An 18,623-nucleotide genomic window follows, 5' to 3' on the forward strand; every position below is an offset into this window, starting at 1 on the left:
CAAAGTGATTCAGTTGTATATGTGTGTGTGTGTGCGCATACACGTGTGCACTTGAGTGCTAAGTCACTTCAGTCATGTCTGACTCTTTGGGACTCTATGTACTATAGCCCACCAGGCTCCTCTGTCCATGGGATTCTTCAGGCAAGAACACTAGAGTGGGTTGCCATGCCTTCCTCTAGTGGGTCTTCCCATCTCAGGGATGGAACCAGCATCTCCCATGTCTGCTGAACTGGCAGGTGGGCTCTTTACCACTTGCCCCACCTAGGAAGCATATATATATATATATATATATATACACCTGTGGATGGATATAGAGGGGCTTCCCTCATGACTCAGATGGTAAATGATCTGCCTGCAATGAAGGAGACCTGGGTTCAATCTCTGGGTCAGGAAAATCCCTGGAGAAGGAAATAGCAACCCACTCCAGTATTCTTGCCTGGGAAATCCATGGACAGAGGAACCTGGTGGAGGCTAAGAAATCTGAAGTTTTGGAACAGATCAAGGGTTTAAAAATAGGATTTGAATTAAGGTGTGGGGTTTGGGAAACAGGTTGAAGTTTTAGATTCAAGGTTAAGATTCAGGGTTTGGGCAAATTCTGGTAAATTTTCTTTTCATTTTTATTCTATTACAAATTTTTTCTAATTTTCCTTGTTATAGCTTTTTAGATATACCCATCATTTAAAAGTGGACATTTAATTACCAAATACATGAGATTTTTTTTTAAGTAAAAAAAAAAAGATTTGGGGTTAGGGCCAAGAGTCTGGGAGTTGAGGCTGATGCTTGTGGCCAATTGGTTTTGACTCTGGGTCAAAGGATCAGAATTTGGGTTGGAAAATGAGACAAAGTTGAGGGTGGCATCAGGGGCCCAATTTGAGGATGTTCATTAGGTCTTAGAAGCGTCCCTGACAGGATACCATCAGTATAAGACAGAAACTCACATTTTATAACAAAGTTCTAACAGTGATTCTCCCACCAGGGGACATCCGGCAATGTCTGGGCTCAATTTTGGTGCAACTGGAGGATGGTCTCTACTTAGGCAGAGACTGCTAAACATCCTGCAATGCACTGAGAGGCCCTCCTTTACCAAGAACAATGCAGCCCCGAATGTCAGTCGTGCTGAGGCTGAGAAACACTGTGCTCGAGAATTTACACATTCTCTGAAGGCTTAGCCAAGGGCTAGTTCAGATGGGCCAGGACACAGGATATGAGTGTTCAGGCCTGAGGGCTGCTGTGATGGGGCCTGAGTTATAAAGTGAGATGCAGGTACCTCATATCTCTCTCCTCATGGATTCAGCTTCTCACAGCTATCTCTGGCTCTGGCAGACTCAACAGGAGAGGAGGAGGGTAAGAGTGGAGATTCATGAAGCAGAATTCATAAACAAGCAGGGTGAGAGCGATTGAGAGAGACAGCAGCAGCTAAGGTAGGCTTGCGGGGCCCCCAGGCTGGGTCCATGGTGGAGGGGCTTGGGTTGCGGGGAGGGACAGACAGAAAGCTATAGGGAGATGGCATCTGGACAGGCCAGTGTCTGAGGCACCTTCTGCAACTTGTATGAGTGCCTTGCTCCAGAGAGAATTCATATAATAATAATAAAAACAGCAATCACCACCGTAACATTAGTAGGTAATATTTGCATAGCACTTACTCTGTGCCATGCTAAGGGCTTTACCTCTGTTAGTTCATTTTTAGCCTTCCCCCTAAGCCTATATGGTAACTACTATTGTCATCCCAATTTTACAGGTGAGAAATTGAGGCAGAGTGGTTAAGACGCCGAAGATCCCACAGCTCTGCATGGCAGAGCTGACTCTGGAGTTGGAGGTAAAAGGCTCAGAGTTTGCATCTGTAGCAGAGGGTTTTGGGGTGCCCCCCTCTGGAGGTGGGCCCCCCCAACTTCCCGTGTTGCCGTCTTCCTCTGCCATCTGCATACATGATCTCATCACACCCTCTCAACAGTTTCCGGAGACAGGTGCTATTATTACTGCCTCTGTTTCACTGATGAAGCGATGGAGGCTCAGAGAGGTTAAGTACTTCTCAACACAGCCAGGTCTGCCCGACATCAAGGCCACTTCGGATTCTCTGCGTTGCAGCTTGGGGTGCATCTCTGAACGGCACTGGGGGCCCACCCTGGGGGCCTCACTTGGTCTTCACAAACAAGGCTCAGACTACAGGACCTCTCCTTCTTGGCTCTGTTGACAGTTTTGGTCTGGATCATTCTCTGTGGCAGGGGCTGTCCTCCATGTGTAGAGTGCTCAGCAGCATCCCTGGCCTCTACCCGCTAGATGCCAAGGGCAACGCCTGTCAAGCAGGCTATTTCCAGACACTGCCACTCATCCTCTGGTGGGAGGGGGGGGGTCCAAATCGTGCCCCATTCCCCCTCGCCATTGAGAACAACTGCCCCAGAGAGAAGACAAGGAGGAGCTTCCTGTGATATAAACGATCATGGAAACTGAGACCTGGAGAGAGGTAACATCTTGCTCAAGGTCACCCAGAGAGTCAGGGCAGGACTACAAGTAGGACCAAGCTCACTCTAGCCAAGAGGAGCCTCTTGTTTCTGAGCTTTTCTGCTGAAGTTGTGCTCCTCCTGGGCAAGTATTCAGTGCACTGAACAATGTGACAGGAGCTGGCCCTGGCTGCCCGTCCCACTCCACACACTGGTCCTACTGGGGCAGCCAGAACTTGCCCCTGAGTGTGCATTCCACTCCCAGCTTTGGTTTCATGAAAACGGTTCAGGCTTTGATATCAAACAGCCCAGATTTCAAATCCCAGCTCTGCTGCCTCCTTACTATATGACCCCAAGCGCAGTACCGAACATCCCTGACCCTCTATTTTACCATCTGAAAAATGGGCAGATTGGACTAGAGTCTTTCAAAGACCCAACTAGCTCTGAAATCCTGGTTCTCTGAAAAACTAAGGTACTGTGTTTTAGCCCCAGCTCTGGGTGGCACTTTGGGTAAGTCACTGACTTTTTCAGAACTCAGTTTCTTGAAAGGCAACCAATACTTAAACCACACAGAACTTCTTGTTCTCTAAACTGTGAATACTCCCCTTTCTTTGTTTATGCTGCCCCTCTGAAATGCTATTTATTCCATTATCCACCTGAAGAACTCCAATTCATCCTTCAAGACTGAGCCCAAGTCGTTTCCCGCACGAAGGGTGTGTGTATGTGTGTGTATTCCCCAAAAGACTGAAAGAGTCCTTGAAGGTGGAGAAAACTGGGTATCCCTAGGTCTCATATGCTTGTGGCCTGCATAGTGCCTGGCACAGAGTAGGTGCTCAATAAATGTTGAATAAGTAAGAATGAATGAATGGAGCGAGTAGATGGTTGCCAAGACCCTTAGCGGTTCCAGTACTCCAGAATCCAGGGAAGGAAGCCAGTCTCTTGCTGTTACCCAGTCTCACATTCAGAGAACTGTCCCCACCCCCAGCCCCAGCAAGTGCCTGCCGCCCCAGCGCCCCCCACACAGCCTGCCACCCCAGCCCCCGACACAGTCTGCAGCCCCAGCAAGTACCTTGGACAGCGGCAGATACAATTTCCTTTTCCTTAAGGCTTTTATCCTTAGTGGAGCTGTCACTATAGGGAGCTGTCTGTGCAGACCTGCATTCCCTACATGTGCACAGAGACATTTACTAATAGAAGAGGCCTTGCTTCTTCCATTTTTCAATCCATCCCGGACCGAGGATTGAACAAGGACCTGCATTCCTCACATTTATGCTTCTGAATACACAGCCTCTGACCAGAGGTGGATGGTGGCGGTGGGGGCGGCGGGGACTCAGTACTTCAGGAATGTCTCCACATTATCTCCTCCAGGAATCTGTCCTCCTCTTTCTCTAAAGCCACAAGTCCCCTAATTACTCTTCAACCCCCTTTTCTAAGAAGTCCTCTGAGTGAGGAAGCTAGATCTTAGTTCCTGGCTTGGGCAGGGGGCAGTGAAGAGAGAGAGAGAAGTGGTCTGTTCTCTTTGAGATCCACCTATTCAACAAGTATTTTTCTGAAAAGTTATTTTAAAAAACACTTGCATTAAACTTAACTTCCTGGATCCTCAGTTATTCACTTGAAAAATGGGGGTAGATGTGGATAAAGATTCAGACAAGCTCAAGTCCTTAAAGTTCACATAAGCTTGACTCCCTCCATGTAATACATCAAGTTCAACTTCCACCAATGAACCAAACTGCATGTCTTAGTTCAGCTGTTTCCTTCCTCTGGGACCCTGATTAAGCCTCTGGTTTCCTCCTCTGCACCTCTGGTTGCAAAAGATGGGGGTGGGGTGTGAATTCTGGTTTCTGAGTTCTAATTCAACTCTAGGGGCCTGGGTTTCCTGGGTTTTATAATAAATCTACCTCTTCCCCTTTCCTCCAACCCAAGAAAGGGGCTGGACTCTTGGAGAGGTGGGCAGGGACCAGAGCTTCCTAGGGTGGGCAGGAGGGTATCAGGCAAGGAGGATCTGTCCCAGTCCCGGTGTGAGAGACGAGTTAACAGCTCAATTGTTATTTCAATTACACGGATTATTTGAAAACAATGTTATGAGTTTCATCACTGACAACCAAGGAAATGGCTGCTATGGCAACCAGGGAAAAGAATAGCCCTGACTAGCCAATCAGAAGTTCCAGTCATGCCCCCAGTTTGTACAAACTCCCTCTCCTTCCTGGGAGCCCCTCCCATCCTCTGCTTAGGGAGGAGCCTTGGGAGGAGAAGAAAAACAGAGGGGCAGGTGGAGGGACCACTCTGTAAAAAGGAAGAGGACAAATGAGGAAACAGAGACCCCAGGGGAAGAGGGACTCCGGGAATGGGCTGTTTCTCCCAATTTCCTCAAGGGCCAGGACCGTGCCTGGGTCACAGTACTTTCCTGCTGCTACAGGGAGCAGCGGGTTCCAGGACGCACCCTTCACTCCCTGCTCAGCCAGACTGTGGGAGGGAATTCCCTGAGATGCCCTGACAGATGTCTTGGTTGTAGGAACACAGCAATCACCTGTCACGGGCAGGGAGAAAACAGTCAGGCCAGGAGACGCCGCTGGACCAGAGAAAAGGGCAGGTGAGGCCCTCAGGGCTCAGAGGTGCCTCTGAGAAGCCTGGATGCCTTTCCCTGCTGCCGTCTGCAGAGGCAGCCTCTGTGTGCCGTGTGCCTGGGCCCATCCTCCTCTGAACGAAGCACTCCAGTGGTCTCCAGAAAAAGCCCTTTCACTTAGAGAACATCCCATGCTCTCCTTACAGGAGGAGGCCAGTCTGATGGATAACTGGCTGGACTCTAGCTCTACAAAAGTCCAATTCTGAAAGCCCATTCCCTACCCTGTTTGAGCACCTGTGGTGTCCACGCCCGCATCCCTGAATGTTTCATCAGTTTCATTTGACAAACCCTTTCTAGAGCTCAGTAGGTACCAGGCAGTGTTCTGTTAATCAATATTAGTTCATTTAATCCTTACTTCACCCTATGAAGCAGGTACTGTGCTTATTTTATATTACAAATAATAATAATAAGAAAATTATTTTACAGATGAGGAAACTGGCTCAGAAAGTCAAAGAGACTTGCCCAAAGCCACTCAGCCAGTACGTAGCAGATGAGGATGGGTGCCTAGATCCATTGCCTGTCTGCCATTAGTAGAAGACATCGGTCCTGTTCTTGTGTGGGTGTGTTCCGTCGCTTCAGTGGTGTCTGACTCTTTGGGAGCCTACAGACTGTAGCCCACCAGACTCCTCTGTGCATGGGATTCTCCAAGCAAGAATAATGGAGTGGGTAGCCATTGCCTTCTCCAGGGGATCTTCCCGTCCCAGGGATCAAACTCGCATCGCCTGCATTGCAGGGGGATTCTGTGCTGCTGAGCCACCGGGGAAGCCCTCCTGTCCTTGAGGGGACTATCAGAGTCGAGATGGGTAACAATGGCTCACAAAGGGCCAGAAGAGGGCGCTCAGGCTGAGTAGGGGGAAGAGATCAGCCCAGGTGCACAAAGGCCTGAAGGTGAGAACGGACCTGGGAGCAACAGCTTAGCTGGGCCAGGTGGGCATTAGCACTCAGCCGGTGACCAGGTCAGATGATGCACTGGGGCCTCAAGTGTCAAGCAGATGGTTTGGAGCCTACGGCTGAGGCTACAGGGAGCCAGTGCTGGCTTTGGGCTTTTTTCCCTCCATTCTGAGGCAACCTCCCTCTCCCCCAGCAGAGCAATTTCCCAAAGCATTTTCTCTAATTTGTGGTCGTTTTCCTAACCCAGAAGCAGTCAAGAGTCTCCAGCTTCTCCCAGCCCAGGTATGGAATCGAGCTGAGCTGCCAAAGCTGTTGGTCTCCGCCCTGAGTCCAGCCCACTTGAAGGACCCTCCCATTCCCAAAGCCCCCCAGGGTACTGCACGGGCTGCGGGGAGGATCTTGTGGGTTGGCTGGGTTGATACACAGCTCCAGGGATGGCTATAGAGCTGGAGTCAGTGCCTGCTTGCGGACAGAACCTGGAGTGTGAGGTCTGGTCCCCGAGATGGGGGTGGCAGGAAGGGCTCCATGAGGGAATGGCAGAGTAGGGGGGCACTCAGAGAGGAGAGGAGGGTTCAGAACAGGGGCAGAGGTACAGTTAGAGAACAAGGGATGCATGCAGAAAGCAGCCCGGAGCCAAGTGGAGTGGCACGTACTCTGCGAGGGGCCTGGGTGTCCAGGAGAGGCTGGGGCTTAGCGAGAGGCTCTGGGGCTCCAGGGGGCAGTGGAGGCTCTGCAGGGGGTGCTGGGCGAGAGCTCTGCTGGGGAGTCTGGGGGCTCTCTGCCATGAGAGGAGAGGGCTCCCACAAAGAGATGGGGGCTCAGAGAAGAGGTATGGGCTCTGAGAGCGGGGGATTTGTGAGGAGATTGGGGGTCTTGAGGGAACAAAGGCTCGAAGAGGGAACAGGGGCTCAGGGACGGGATCAAAGACTAAATGGGGGGCAGAGGCTTTGGGAAGCAGACAGGGCTGTGTAAGAGCTGGGGGCTCAGAGAGAGATGTTTGCTTGTGAAGGGAAGGAGGCTGAGTGAGGGGCTGTTTTCAGAACTAAGGGGCCCTACTGTGCTCTGGCTCATCCCAGCCACAGGCTTGTCTGCCTCCCCGCAAGTTCCCTTCGCCTTGGTCCTCCTCTCTTCCACTCCCCTACCGTTCTTCAAGGCAAGTCCTGAGTCCTTTTCCACCCACGGCTCCATCAGTGCCCCAGTCTACACTCATGTCCTCTAAGTCACCCCTATAGATTTCGTTTACCCCTTTAGCCCAAACACATGATCAGAAGGTACTTCAGATACCTGTAATGATCACTAAGGTAGTCCTCCCTGCAAGCTAACCACAATCCCTCCAGCTGCAAGTACAGCCAATGTCCTCTATTCTATCCTGGGAATAGAACACACCTTCTTTCGGGGCACCCCCTATAACTTTAGCGACAGATGGAGGCCTCTCAAATTTCTTTTTTTCAGGTACAAGAATTCTGGTCCCTTTCATTGGCTCTTCTAATCACTATCTTCATTATCAAGCTAGCAAAATATTTTACCAGAGCCTGGCACATTGTAGGCTCACAAGAAATGTAGCGCAGATGAATGAATAAGTTGGAGGATTATAGATGGATGAGTGTGGACAAATGGACAGCAGAAGATGGAAAGAATGGCAGTGGAGGTACCTGTGTGGTGGATGATGGGTGAATGGATGGAGGGGTGGAGGAAGGAAAAGAAAGGGGTGGGCTTGGTGGTTGAATCTTCAGATGGAGGCAGGTGGGCAGGAGGAAGATGGATGGACGGCTTAGATGGGAGGCTGGATGGATGAATAATCTTAGCTGGCATCTCCACTTTCCCCATATCTCCCAAGTATAGTCCCCTAATGTGGTTGACAGCACCCCAGTTCTCCCAGACACCCAGGCCTGAGACCTCATCATTTTTCATTCTTCCATCTCCCTCATCTTCCATAACCAACAGCCCTGTTGATCTTGTTTCCCCGGTACCTTGGCCCCCTGGTCCCTGTTCCCCTCAGCATCATTCAAGCCCCAAACCCCCTTGTCACTAGGACAATTCCAGCTGCCCCTGCCCACCGTTTTCCTTCTCTTTCATTCAAGTCGATCCTAAAACAACGCCATCAGCCTGATCATCCTTAAAGCTCTAGTCAACAGCTCCCTATGGCCTGCGTTCCCCGCCTGAAGGCCCACCCTTCTGCATTCGGCTAAACTCGTGCCCCCTTTCTCAGCCTCTCTCACGCCTCCCTTTATTGGCTCAGTGCTCTGGTCACAGCAGGCGAGAGCTTTCACCCAAACGTTCCCCAAGCTTCCCCGCTTCCTTCATGCTGTCCCACCACCGCCTCCCTGCCCCCTCCTGTGACACTGACTTTCTGGATCTCGACACACAGCTCCAAGGCTGCCTCCCGAATCCCTTCAATAGCGTATAGTCTACGAGCCATGTCAAGACGCAGCCATTGAGGACTGGCCTGGTGGCCCAGTGGTGAAGCATCTGTCTGCCAATGCAGGGGACACGGGTTAGACCCCCTCTCTGGGAGGATCCCACATGCCACCGGACAACTGAGCGCCACAACTACTGAAGCCATGGAGCTCTGCAACCAGGAGAAGAGAAGCGAAGCCACCGCAGTGAGAAACCCGTGCATCGCAATCAGAGAGTAGCCCTTGTTTGCTGCAACCAGAGAAAGCCCAAGGGCAGCAACGGAGACCTAGTGCAACCAAAAATAAATAATCAGCTTTTGAAAGACACCTTTAGTCAGCACCTACTGTGTACGTGCCCAACTGCCTAAGAGGGCCCTGGTGGTGAGAAGCCAAGATGAGAGACAGGATGAGAAAGACAGTCTTTGCCATCAAGGAGATACAGCGTGCTTGTGGGGGCGCCTGTGAGTGTGCACCCACCCGTACAGAAGGCAAAGGAAAAATAAAGGTGAGACAGTGGCATATAAGCAGTTAACATCACAGAGCACTTCCTAAGGGCCAGGCACTCCTTAAGGGCTTCTTTAGTTTTTATTTCCCCCTCTCTTGTCGCGGAGCACAGGCTCCCGAGTGCCTGAGCTCAGTAGCTGCAGTGTGCAGGCTTACTTGCCGCCCTCTCTCCAATGTGCAATCTTAGTTCCCTGACCAGGGATCGAACCTGCGCACTCTGCATTGCAAGGCAGACTCTTAACCACTGGACCACCAGGGACATCCCAGGGCTCTACTTCTATTCACTCATGTAATCCTTTCAACAAATCTCTGAGGTAGGTACAGGTGGGAAACTGAGGCACAGGTGAGATGACTCAGAGGTCATCGAGCTAGTGACAGAGCCATGGCAGGAACTTTCCATCTGGCTCCTGGGTCTGTGCTTTTAGAAGTACGCAAGAGGGTGGCAGAAAGAGAATCACGGGAGGGGGATAGGACAGATTCACGGCCAGGCTCACTCTGACCTCCCAGTTACCCTCCCCTTCTGGGTCATAACCTCCCCCTCTGCCAACCTGGTCCTCTTCCTTTCAAGCCCAGGTAAGAGGCTCGTTTCAAAGAATGGAAACAAAAAAGGACTAAATTAGAGACAGAGGAACCAGTCTGTTGTCAAGACCCTGTAGGACCCTCAGCACGTTCCCTCCTCCCCTGGGTCTCAGTTCCCCATCTGTAGAGGAGGGCTGGGCCCGTCCACACCTAAAGATCCTTTCAACTCTGATGTGCTAAATCCTGAACAGCTGCTTGGAAGCTAGAAGAATTCCTAGGAGCCTCTTGGCCTCGGACCCTGGCTGCATCTCCCAGGAACTCCCTGTTGTCCCTGAATACAGGATTTCAGCTCCTGGCTCCTGTGGGCTCTGCTGTGAGGCCGCAGTCCTATGTCTGTGGTCCCCTGAATCTGTCCAGCCCATCACTGCCCATCATCTTGTCTGCCCACTGACCTGGATCCATCTGCCTCAGCTGCTCATCCATCAGCCTGCCCGGGCCCCTCCACCTGTGTCCCCCTGCCTGCCCGGTACCTGTCACTCTGCCCATCACGCACACACACAGAGTCCACCTCCCCACCCCTGGCACCTTTCTCTGCAAGCACCACAGTGACAACAGAGATGGGGGGGCTATTTCGCTCCTAGAGAAGCCCAGTGTTAACATCGGAACCTGCTTTCTGGGGACGAAAACAGTTCTTGGCCATCCGGCATCCTCTTCCTTCCCCTGGGGACCCCCAGCCCCTCCTTTCTGGGCCCCAGGGCTTCTGCTTGAGGAATCTGGTCAGGGCCACGTGCCTCCTGCCAAAAATGTCCGAGTGGTCCCCAAGGAAATCATCGGACAAGAGCATGAAGGCGTGTGTACAAGGATGTTCATGGCAGAATTGTTTGTAATCGCAAAGGATTGGAAACAACCCAAATGGCCAATAGTGGGGGCTGGTTAAATGAATGATGGTCCAGCCACACAGTGGAGAATCATGCAGCTCTTAAAAAATGATGATGTAGATGTATATTTATCGAAATGGCAAGACATTCACAATATATTATAGAGAGGAAAAAAGCAGGTTACAAAGGCCTATGGATAAAGCAAGATGCCATTTTTATTTTTTAAAAATCCACATAAGTCAGAAAGATATGCACCGAAATGTTAGCCAAATGGTGGTGGGATTATGGCTAATTAAAAATGCCTTCATGTACAAAAAGACATTTATATACACACATATAAATTTACACACACACACGCACAGGTTGTTATTGTTTAGTCACTCAGTCGTGTCCAACTCTTTTGTGACCCCAAGGACTGTCGTCCACCAGGCTCCTCTGTCCGTGGGATTTCCCAGGCAAGAATACTGGAGTGGGTTGCCATTTCCTTCTCCAAGGGATCTTCCTGTCCCAGGGATTGAACCTGGGTCTCCTGCATTGGCAAGCGGATGATTCTTTACCACTGAGCCAACTGGGAAGCCCCCACACATAGGTAGTGACTCCGTAGGGAAGACTTCCAACAAGCCCAGCGCTGGGCTAAGCCCTTTGTCTTTATCACTTCATTTACTCTTCTACAATCCCACAAGGTGGGTTCATTAAAACCACCTTATAGACGGGGAAACAGAGGCTGGCTCAGTAAGTGGCAAAGCCAGGATTTAAATCTGGCTTTCTTTGACTCCAGAGCCCGTGCTCTGAATCAGGAGGCTGTCATGTTTCTCATATTGTTTATCTGTAACTTGCCTGGTTAAAAAAAAAAAATAACATATATTTACTTGGGTGATAAAGAAATGACAGAAGCTAACAAGACAATGGAGAAATGAGGCTGGCAAAATACCCACAGTGATATGCCCTCGGTCTCTGGGGTTTCTGGCAGCTTTTCAGTGGGTCTGTCCCATCGGTTCATCCTTCCGTCCATCCTGAATCGGTGGGCTGGTCCAGCCTTCTGGAGATGGGCCAGGCAACCCTGGGTAAGGCTGGGTTGTAGGTATTGTAGGCTTCACTGCTGAATGAACTAAACCCCCACACCTCCTGCTCCTCAAACCCAAATGTGATTCAGCGGGGGTAGTTAGTTCTATGTCACTTGCTATGCTGGATGCTGGGAGGAAAAAATGAAAAAAACTCAGAGCCTGCCTTCAGGATCTTCTCATCCAGGGCAGGGTTTCTCAGTCTCTGCGCTATCAGCATTTGACGCTGCACAGTTCATGGTGCGGAGCCTGTCCTGTGCATCATAGGATGTTTAGCAGCATCCCTGGCTCCTACCCACTGGATGCCAGGAACAGTCCCTCACCTACTTGTGGCAACCAGAGAAGTCTTCTGTTGTTGTTTAGCCATTAAGTCATGTCCAACTCTTTTGCCACTCCATGGACAGTAGCCTGCCAGGCTCCTCTGAGCATGGGATTTTCTAGGCAAGAATAGTGGAGTGGGTTGCCATTTCCTTCTCCAGAGGATCTTACTGACCCAGGGATTGAACTGGCAACTCCTACACTGGCAGGTGGATTCTTAACTACTGAGCCACCAAGGAAGCCCCAGAAAAGCCTCTCAGTTCAGTTCAGTTTAGTCGCTCAGTCGTGTCCGACTCTTTGCGACCCCATGAATTGCCGCACGCCAGGCCTCCCTGTCTATCACCAGCTCTCGGAGTTCACTCAGACTCACGTCCATCGAGTCAGTGATGCCATCCAGCCATCTCATCCTCTGTCATCCCCTTCTCCTCCTGCCCCCGATCCCTCCCAGCATCAGAGTCTTTTCCAATGAGTCAACTCTTCGCATGAGGTGGCCAAAGTACTGGAGTTTCAGCTTTAGCATCATTCCTTCCAAAGAAATCCCAGGGCTGATCTCCTTCAGAATGGACTGGTTGGATCTCCTTGTCTCTAGACGTTGCCAAATGTCCCCCGAGGTGGGGGGGGCAAAATCACCCCTGATTAAGAACTGTGGATTCAGTTGATGATACATGCAGATAGGAAAAACAAAACAAAACCTAATAGCTAGGGGGCTCAGTATAGATGAAAGTCATTCCTATGTATCTAGATGGATCAGAGAAACCTTCCTGGGATGTCCCCGTCCTTGAAATTTGAGGGTCCCTCAAGGTTCTTTTCATTCTACACTTATCCTGGGTGATCTCATCCATCCTTGCAGCTTCAAAGATCTATTTCTGGCCTAGAACTCTCAGGGTGGCCCAGTCCTTTCTGTACAGCTATCCATCAGGCATCTCTACAGCCTGTCCCAATAGCACCTCATGTAGGCTCTGTCCACTGCTGGTTTCCTCCTCGTGAAAGCTTTGCTCCTTGCGTGACCCACGCAGCCTCCCAAGTTAGAAATAGGGACTCCTCCTGTCTGCCACGTCTCCACATCTGCCACCAATCTCCCAGCCCTGCCGTCCTCCTCTTCCAACCTCACCATCTTCTGCTGCTCCCCAGACCCGGCCACTGGCAGCACTCAACATCATCTTCCCCCTGAGTCCATCCTCCACCCAGCAGCAAAGTGAGGCTTCTTAAGGCAGTGTCGTCATGTCACCCCCCCTGCTAAGAACCCCTGAGTCAATCCCGACGGCTCTCACGCTGCAGTCCAAGCTGCTCTTCGTGGCTCTCAAGGCCCACAGGACCAGGCTTCTGCCTTGCTGGCCTTGTTTCCTGGACCCCAAGCTCTCTGCATTCCATTTCAGCCACCTAAACTTGCAGTTCCTCCAAAATTCTCTCTCCCCTCTGGACCTGGGTACCCCTCACTCCCTGGCCTGGAGCCTGTTCCCATCTTTCCTCTGCCCCACCTCTTTTATTTCCTAGATAGCTGCTAATCAACCTGCAGGTCCCTGCTTAACCACTTCTTCCTCCCGAGCCTCTGCTGAGGCTTCGCTCTTAGCATGGCTTATGAGAATTGTTTAATTGTCTGTCTCCTTCCCGGGACCATCAGATTCCGGTTGGCTGGGATCCTGTCTGCTTGTTCCCTGTTGTATCTCTAGCATTTAGCGCAGTGCTTAGCACATAGTAAACATCTGACAAGGATGTGTAAATATATATTTTAAACTGGATAACAAATGGATGGATAGTCAGATGACTGGGTGGGTGCACGGGATGGGTACTATTAGAGTTGGGTCTTTAATGTGCTGAAAGATCTTCAGGGGAAGGGCGTTCAGGTAGAAGGGCAGGTGTGGCTGAACGCGGGAGTGTCGGATTGGAGAACAGTGGGAGATAAAGGAGGATGCAGACGGATTACAAGGACCTTGAATGTCACGGTGCGGAGTCTGGACTTAATTCAGTAGGCGATGGGGAGCCATGGAAGGGTTTTAATCAAGCGAGTGACACGATCCCACCTGCGTTAGAGAAAGATCGTTGTGGCTGCAGCAGGGATTGCAGCGTGGAGGGGATCAGAGGCTGGGAGGCCAGGAAGGGGGCTGCCACCACGATTTAGGCAAAGCTGGTGAGGTCTGAGCCAGAGCAAAGGACAGTGGGACAGATGGGAGGGAGAAAAGAGGTAGAAACTAGGATGAAATGAACCTGTGGGAATCCCAAACGTGTTCTGATGCCCCAGGCACATACAGCGACTGGCCTGTCCCTTGAAGGAGGTCAGAAACAGATCCCAGGGGTCCTGACTTATCAGGGGTGCAGGCAGTCAAAACCATGTGCAAAACTAAACAGAGGAATTGCTGCCTTCAGCCCCGTGGAAACCAAGGGACAGACAGAGGGATAATAGCAGTAACAACACTCCGCTAAGCACCTTACATACTCACGCACCTGTAATCTTCACAACTCAATAAAGCAGGTGGAACCTTTTCCCTCCCATTTCTCAAGGGAGGCAACTGAGACTCAGAGAGGCAAAGTAATTTTCCCTAAGTCACACAGCTAGCAAGTCACAAATTCAGACTGGTCTGACTCCAAGGCCCACGTTCTTAATTAGCTGTTTATATTACACAAAAGAGGTTTCTAGCTGCAAGTGGATGGCTGAAGGCTCCGGGTCTGATGAGAAACCAAGAAGCTTCTCACTTAATCTCAATGTGACCAGACAGTGGTCTGCTGATGGGGTATGGAAGGAGATTTGGGGGAGGAAGGGAATCCCTCCAGGTCCCTGAACACCATGTGTTCAGACCCAGACTCACGTATTCAGGAGGGTGTCCACAAGGTTAAAAGAACTGGGCTAAAGAGTAAGCAGCATGTATAGCCCTAACCCCTAGGAGGGCTACTTTTGTGGGAATTAAAGAAACATCTTCCTCTGGGGGCCTGTAGCACTACAGGCTCATGGCCAGAGGGTATATGAAAACTATTTTGTAAATTAGAGAACGGTGTCCCTTCCTCCAGAGGAAGGACATGGTCTACCATTAGGGCACCTGATTTGCTGAGTGGAGCTTAAGATGGATTTCTGGCCCTAGTCTCCTTTCGTATTGAGTCTCCTTGAACAGTCAACAACCTACCCAACTGTATATGACAGTCATGCCTCCATCCACCTTGTCCTGCTAGCCACTCTGCATAATTCTCAATGAGAAAAACATTCCCTCTGGCAGATACCTAGAGCTCAGACCATCTTTCAAACAAATTTCTTATTAGTACTTGACTCCTCCGTGGGAGAAAAGACAAAATTCAATTATGCCCATTGCCCTGATGAAAAAGTTAAGGTCAGAGCCTGACCTTGGTGGTTTTATAAAAAGAGTCTAGACTTTCTCTAGAGAGGCCTATATTGAATCACAAGCTTCTAGGAAGCAAAGGCCTCTAGTCAAGAGCACCATCTTAAGGGCGCTTGGAGGAGTCCAGGGGCGGTGGAGGGTACACCCAACCCTCGAGGGGGCCATGAAACTTTACTCCCTAAGCCTAGCCTGAGGCCTGGGTCTCCTCGAGACTTAGCGGGGTGGATTCTCTGTCCCCAGTCCCTAGTACCCTGTTTGGGTCTCCCCAGGGCAGGATGGGGGAGCTCCCAGGCCTGAGGCCCCAGCCCCAAGCCATCTCCTTAGGGTCTCTTCTTTTCCTGGAATCACACTGACTCCTTTCTCAGCTCCCACCCCCTCCCAGGCTGAGCCACACCGGCTGCTGCCCGAGTTATATAAACAGGAATCATTCTCTCTCTCTCTCGGAATACCTGAGGCTGCATTTCCGAATGGAGCTTCCTGATGGAAGAAAAAAGGGGAGGAAAAAAAAGAACAGAGAGAGGCAAGGAAATTTAATTGGCTGACTCCTATCACCCATGTGGTAAATAAACTGGCTGTTCTAAACTTTGCTAACTCAGAGGAGACAGGCCCTTCTGGGGTCCCTGCCCAGCACCCCTCCCCCAGAGGGCTGAGAAGTGCAGAGTTTTGCCAAGGCCTCAGAGGCCTGGCAGACAGCTGGGGGATTGGAAATCCCGCCTCTAGGCACAATTATTCCAGACCAACCAAAATGCCGGAGAACACAGCACACACACTTTTCATAGAGGGGCTGGGACTTGCTGGGGATCACATCAAACCTGTAGGGGCTGAACTGCAGTATCCTCAGGGTCTATTACATAGGCTTCTCTGCAAAAGACATTTCAACAGCTTTCCCTGGTACTGGCCAAGGTGCTGGGGTGGGGTGGGTCTAATTTAAACACCTCTTGCATTTAAGCAGGCGTCTTCTTGTTCTGCTTGCAACATGAAGGCAAGAAACGGCTTCGTTTCCCCCTAGACCTGCCCGACATGTAAGGAGAATTGATGAGGCCTGGAAGTCAGGACACCTGGGATCCCGTTCTGTCTCTGGCTATCGCTTATCGTGTGACCTGGGATTCTAAAAGGGGAAGGGAGGGACCAGGTGATCTCTAATATCAGGAATAGGGGAGGGGGTTCTTCAGCTCCGGGAGCCAGCTGAGAGGGCAGATGGCTGCCCCTAGGCTGAGAGAGATTCAGCGGCTTTTGCAAAGCGCCTGCCCCACAGGCCCTGGCAGGGGTGGTCCCAGGAGGGAATGTAGACACCCCTAGGAAGCAGGGTTAAAATGTCAACAATGGCCTTCCTTTCCAGGAAGAAAGGAAGAGGAGCGTCCCAGACAATGGAAGATGAAGAGGAATAGGGGTGGGTGAAGTAGCTGGGCCAGGGAAAAACTGAGGCAGGCAGGATGGGTGATGGGTGGAGGAGAAATGGTCATAGATGGTTCAAGACCAAAGGATGAGTGTAGAGACAAAAAGCCCCCAAAGGACTGTAGAATAGGGGCAATTAAGGGGGACAGAGTGGGCACTGATGGACAGGTGTAGGGGTACTAAAGAGGGAGGGAGGGCCATTGTGGTTAGGGAGGCGCCTGTGGGTTCCAAGGCAATCCTGGCGCTGATGTCGAGCAGTGGCGCTGACTAGCGGGAGAGGAAGAGGATAAGACCCAGAACCTCGCAGGAGGGGCTCCCTAAGAGGGCTGGCAGCAGGTAAAACCCTCAAATGTGCCGCTGCCCGTGCTGGGGGTGGGGGGGGTGCACCTTGGCCAGACCCAGGGACCCGGAGAAAGCTGGAACCAGAGCTAGAGAGCAGAGCAACCTCAGGCCAGGCGGCGAAGAGGTGGCGGAGAAGACAGGAGGGTTCCCCGGAGCGCGAACGTGGGAAGCCTCCAGCGGCTTCGAACGGCGGCTTCTCTGCCCGCCACCAGGGGGTGCCCCCTGCAGTTTGGGGAGACCCCGAGGGGCTCCAGATTAGCTCTCCCGCTGCAGCCCCGCCTGGTGGTCTCCTGCCCCGCCCGGGCTGGGGCAGGGGCCTGACAGGGCTCGGCAAGGAGAGGCGAGGTCAAGTCCGGAGGCCCTAGTAAGACGGGTGCCCGAGGGTGCCCTCCGTGGGCCGCCCAGCACCCAGCGCGCCCGTACAACCCACAACACCCCCACCAGCGCCCAGGCCCCCTAGGGTTAGCCCCAGGCGGCGCTCCCTTTGGACGTGAGGCCGTCGGCCCTGTCCTTCTTCCGTTGAAGGGACGTTATTGCCGGAGCCGGATGCTAGGGAAGAGGGCAGCGCTGCCCGGTCCGCCACCCGGCCCGACGGCCCCAGGGTAGCGGGGTCGCGCTGGTGGGCCCCGCGGGCCAGCTCTCCCCCTCCCCCCGAGGTGGCCGCAGCCGCGCGTGTCGCCGCGGCTTAAGTCAGCCTCCGGGTGCCCCCGGACGCGGCACGACCTCGCGCGCACACACACACACACCCGCGCACACGCTCACGCCGTGCGGTATTTCCCGGCTCGGACCCCGCCTCTGGGAGGGGCCCGGGAGTCGAAACCCCATAGCAGGGGGTGGCGGTGGGGGGGTGTGAGCGCCGGGAACGCCTGGGTCCCGGCCCCCGGGCTGAGGCTGTGCGCCCCCTCCCCAGCCCCCGTTCGGCGCGCGGGCTCGGCCCCGGGCGCTGCCACCCGGCAACCCGCGGGGGTCCCGGCGGCTCCGCGGCGCGCGGCAGGCGGGGTTGGAGGGGGCTGGGTGGGCTGGCGGGTGGGGGCCGCGGGCTCCGGGCAGAGAGGCGGCGGCTCGGCTCCGCGCCGGGGAAAGTTTGGACGTGGGAAACTCCCTCCCCGCCCGCCCCGCCGAGAGGAGGGGGCACGCGGGGGCCGGGCGCGGGCACCCGGGCTCCCCCTGCGGCGGGAGGCTCGCGCGCCCCCCACCCGCCCCGCGCTGCCTGCCGGGCCACTCCCGCCGGCCAGGGGGGGCTCCCTCCCGGCCGGGCAAGCCTCCCTTCGGCGGCGATCCGGCTGCCCCTCACGCGACACCCCGCGCTCTTACCTCGGGGAGCGGCCCGGGGCTCCCCCAGTCCTGTCGCCTCGGGACGCTGCGTGGGGCGGGAGCCCCGGCGCGGGCGGGCGGGCGAGTCCGGAGCCCGGCGGCCGCCCCGGAGGAGCCGGAGGGAGAGCGGGCGCGAGAGGGGGAGCCGCGGCGGCGTGTGCGCGCGTGTGTGTGAGCGAGAGAGCGAGGGAGAGCGAGGGAGTGAGCGAGCGGGAGCGAGGGAGTGTGCGTGTCTGACTAGGGGGGAAGTGTGCAAGGGACGGATCCCTTCCTTCCTCCCGCAGCCTCTGGTGGAGACTCGGAGAATGCAGCGCCCGCCGGGCAGGAGCGCCGCGCCGCGCCGAGCCGCAGGCGGCCGCCGGGCCGGGACCCCGAAGCCGGGGAGCCCCGGCCCCCGCCCCCGGATCGCGCCCCTCCCCCGCCGCCGGGGGCCGGCCTCTCCGTCCCACCCTCGGCCGCGTCCCAGGAACCCCCGGGGGGCGGTGCCCCTCCTGCTTCCAACCGCAGATGCACGCGAAGGGAGCGCCCCCAGGAGGGGCGCCGTCTCCCTCCTCGCTTGGCAGCTTTCCCCGGAGACCCCGAGTCTGAGATCTGACCCTTCACCACTTGACTTTACCG

General features: G+C 53.6%; 2 protein-coding genes across 2 annotated transcripts in view; one reads left to right on the forward strand and one right to left on the reverse strand.

Annotated features, from left to right (window-relative positions):
• CDH22 (cadherin 22) overlaps window positions 1-18,253 on the reverse strand; it is a 142,906-nt gene extending 124,653 nt beyond the window's left edge. Inside the window, exon 1 of the mRNA XM_018057957.1 lies at window positions 18,006-18,253. The gene's annotated coding sequence lies outside the window, so the exon portion shown is untranslated. The remainder of the gene's footprint in view (window positions 1-18,005) is intronic.
• On the forward strand, window positions 13,538-18,600 carry LOC108637360 (translation initiation factor IF-2-like). The gene is made up of 5 exons (XM_018056876.1): window positions 13,538-13,571; window positions 17,217-17,293; window positions 17,602-17,685; window positions 17,927-18,206; window positions 18,290-18,600. The coding sequence occupies exons 1-5, from the start codon at window positions 13,538-13,540 to the stop codon at window positions 18,598-18,600; spliced, it is 786 nt and encodes a 261-aa protein (XP_017912365.1).

Source organism: Capra hircus, chromosome 13 (genome assembly GCF_001704415.2).
Source record: "Capra hircus breed San Clemente chromosome 13, ASM170441v1, whole genome shotgun sequence".
NCBI lineage: Eukaryota > Metazoa > Chordata > Mammalia > Artiodactyla > Bovidae > Capra > Capra hircus.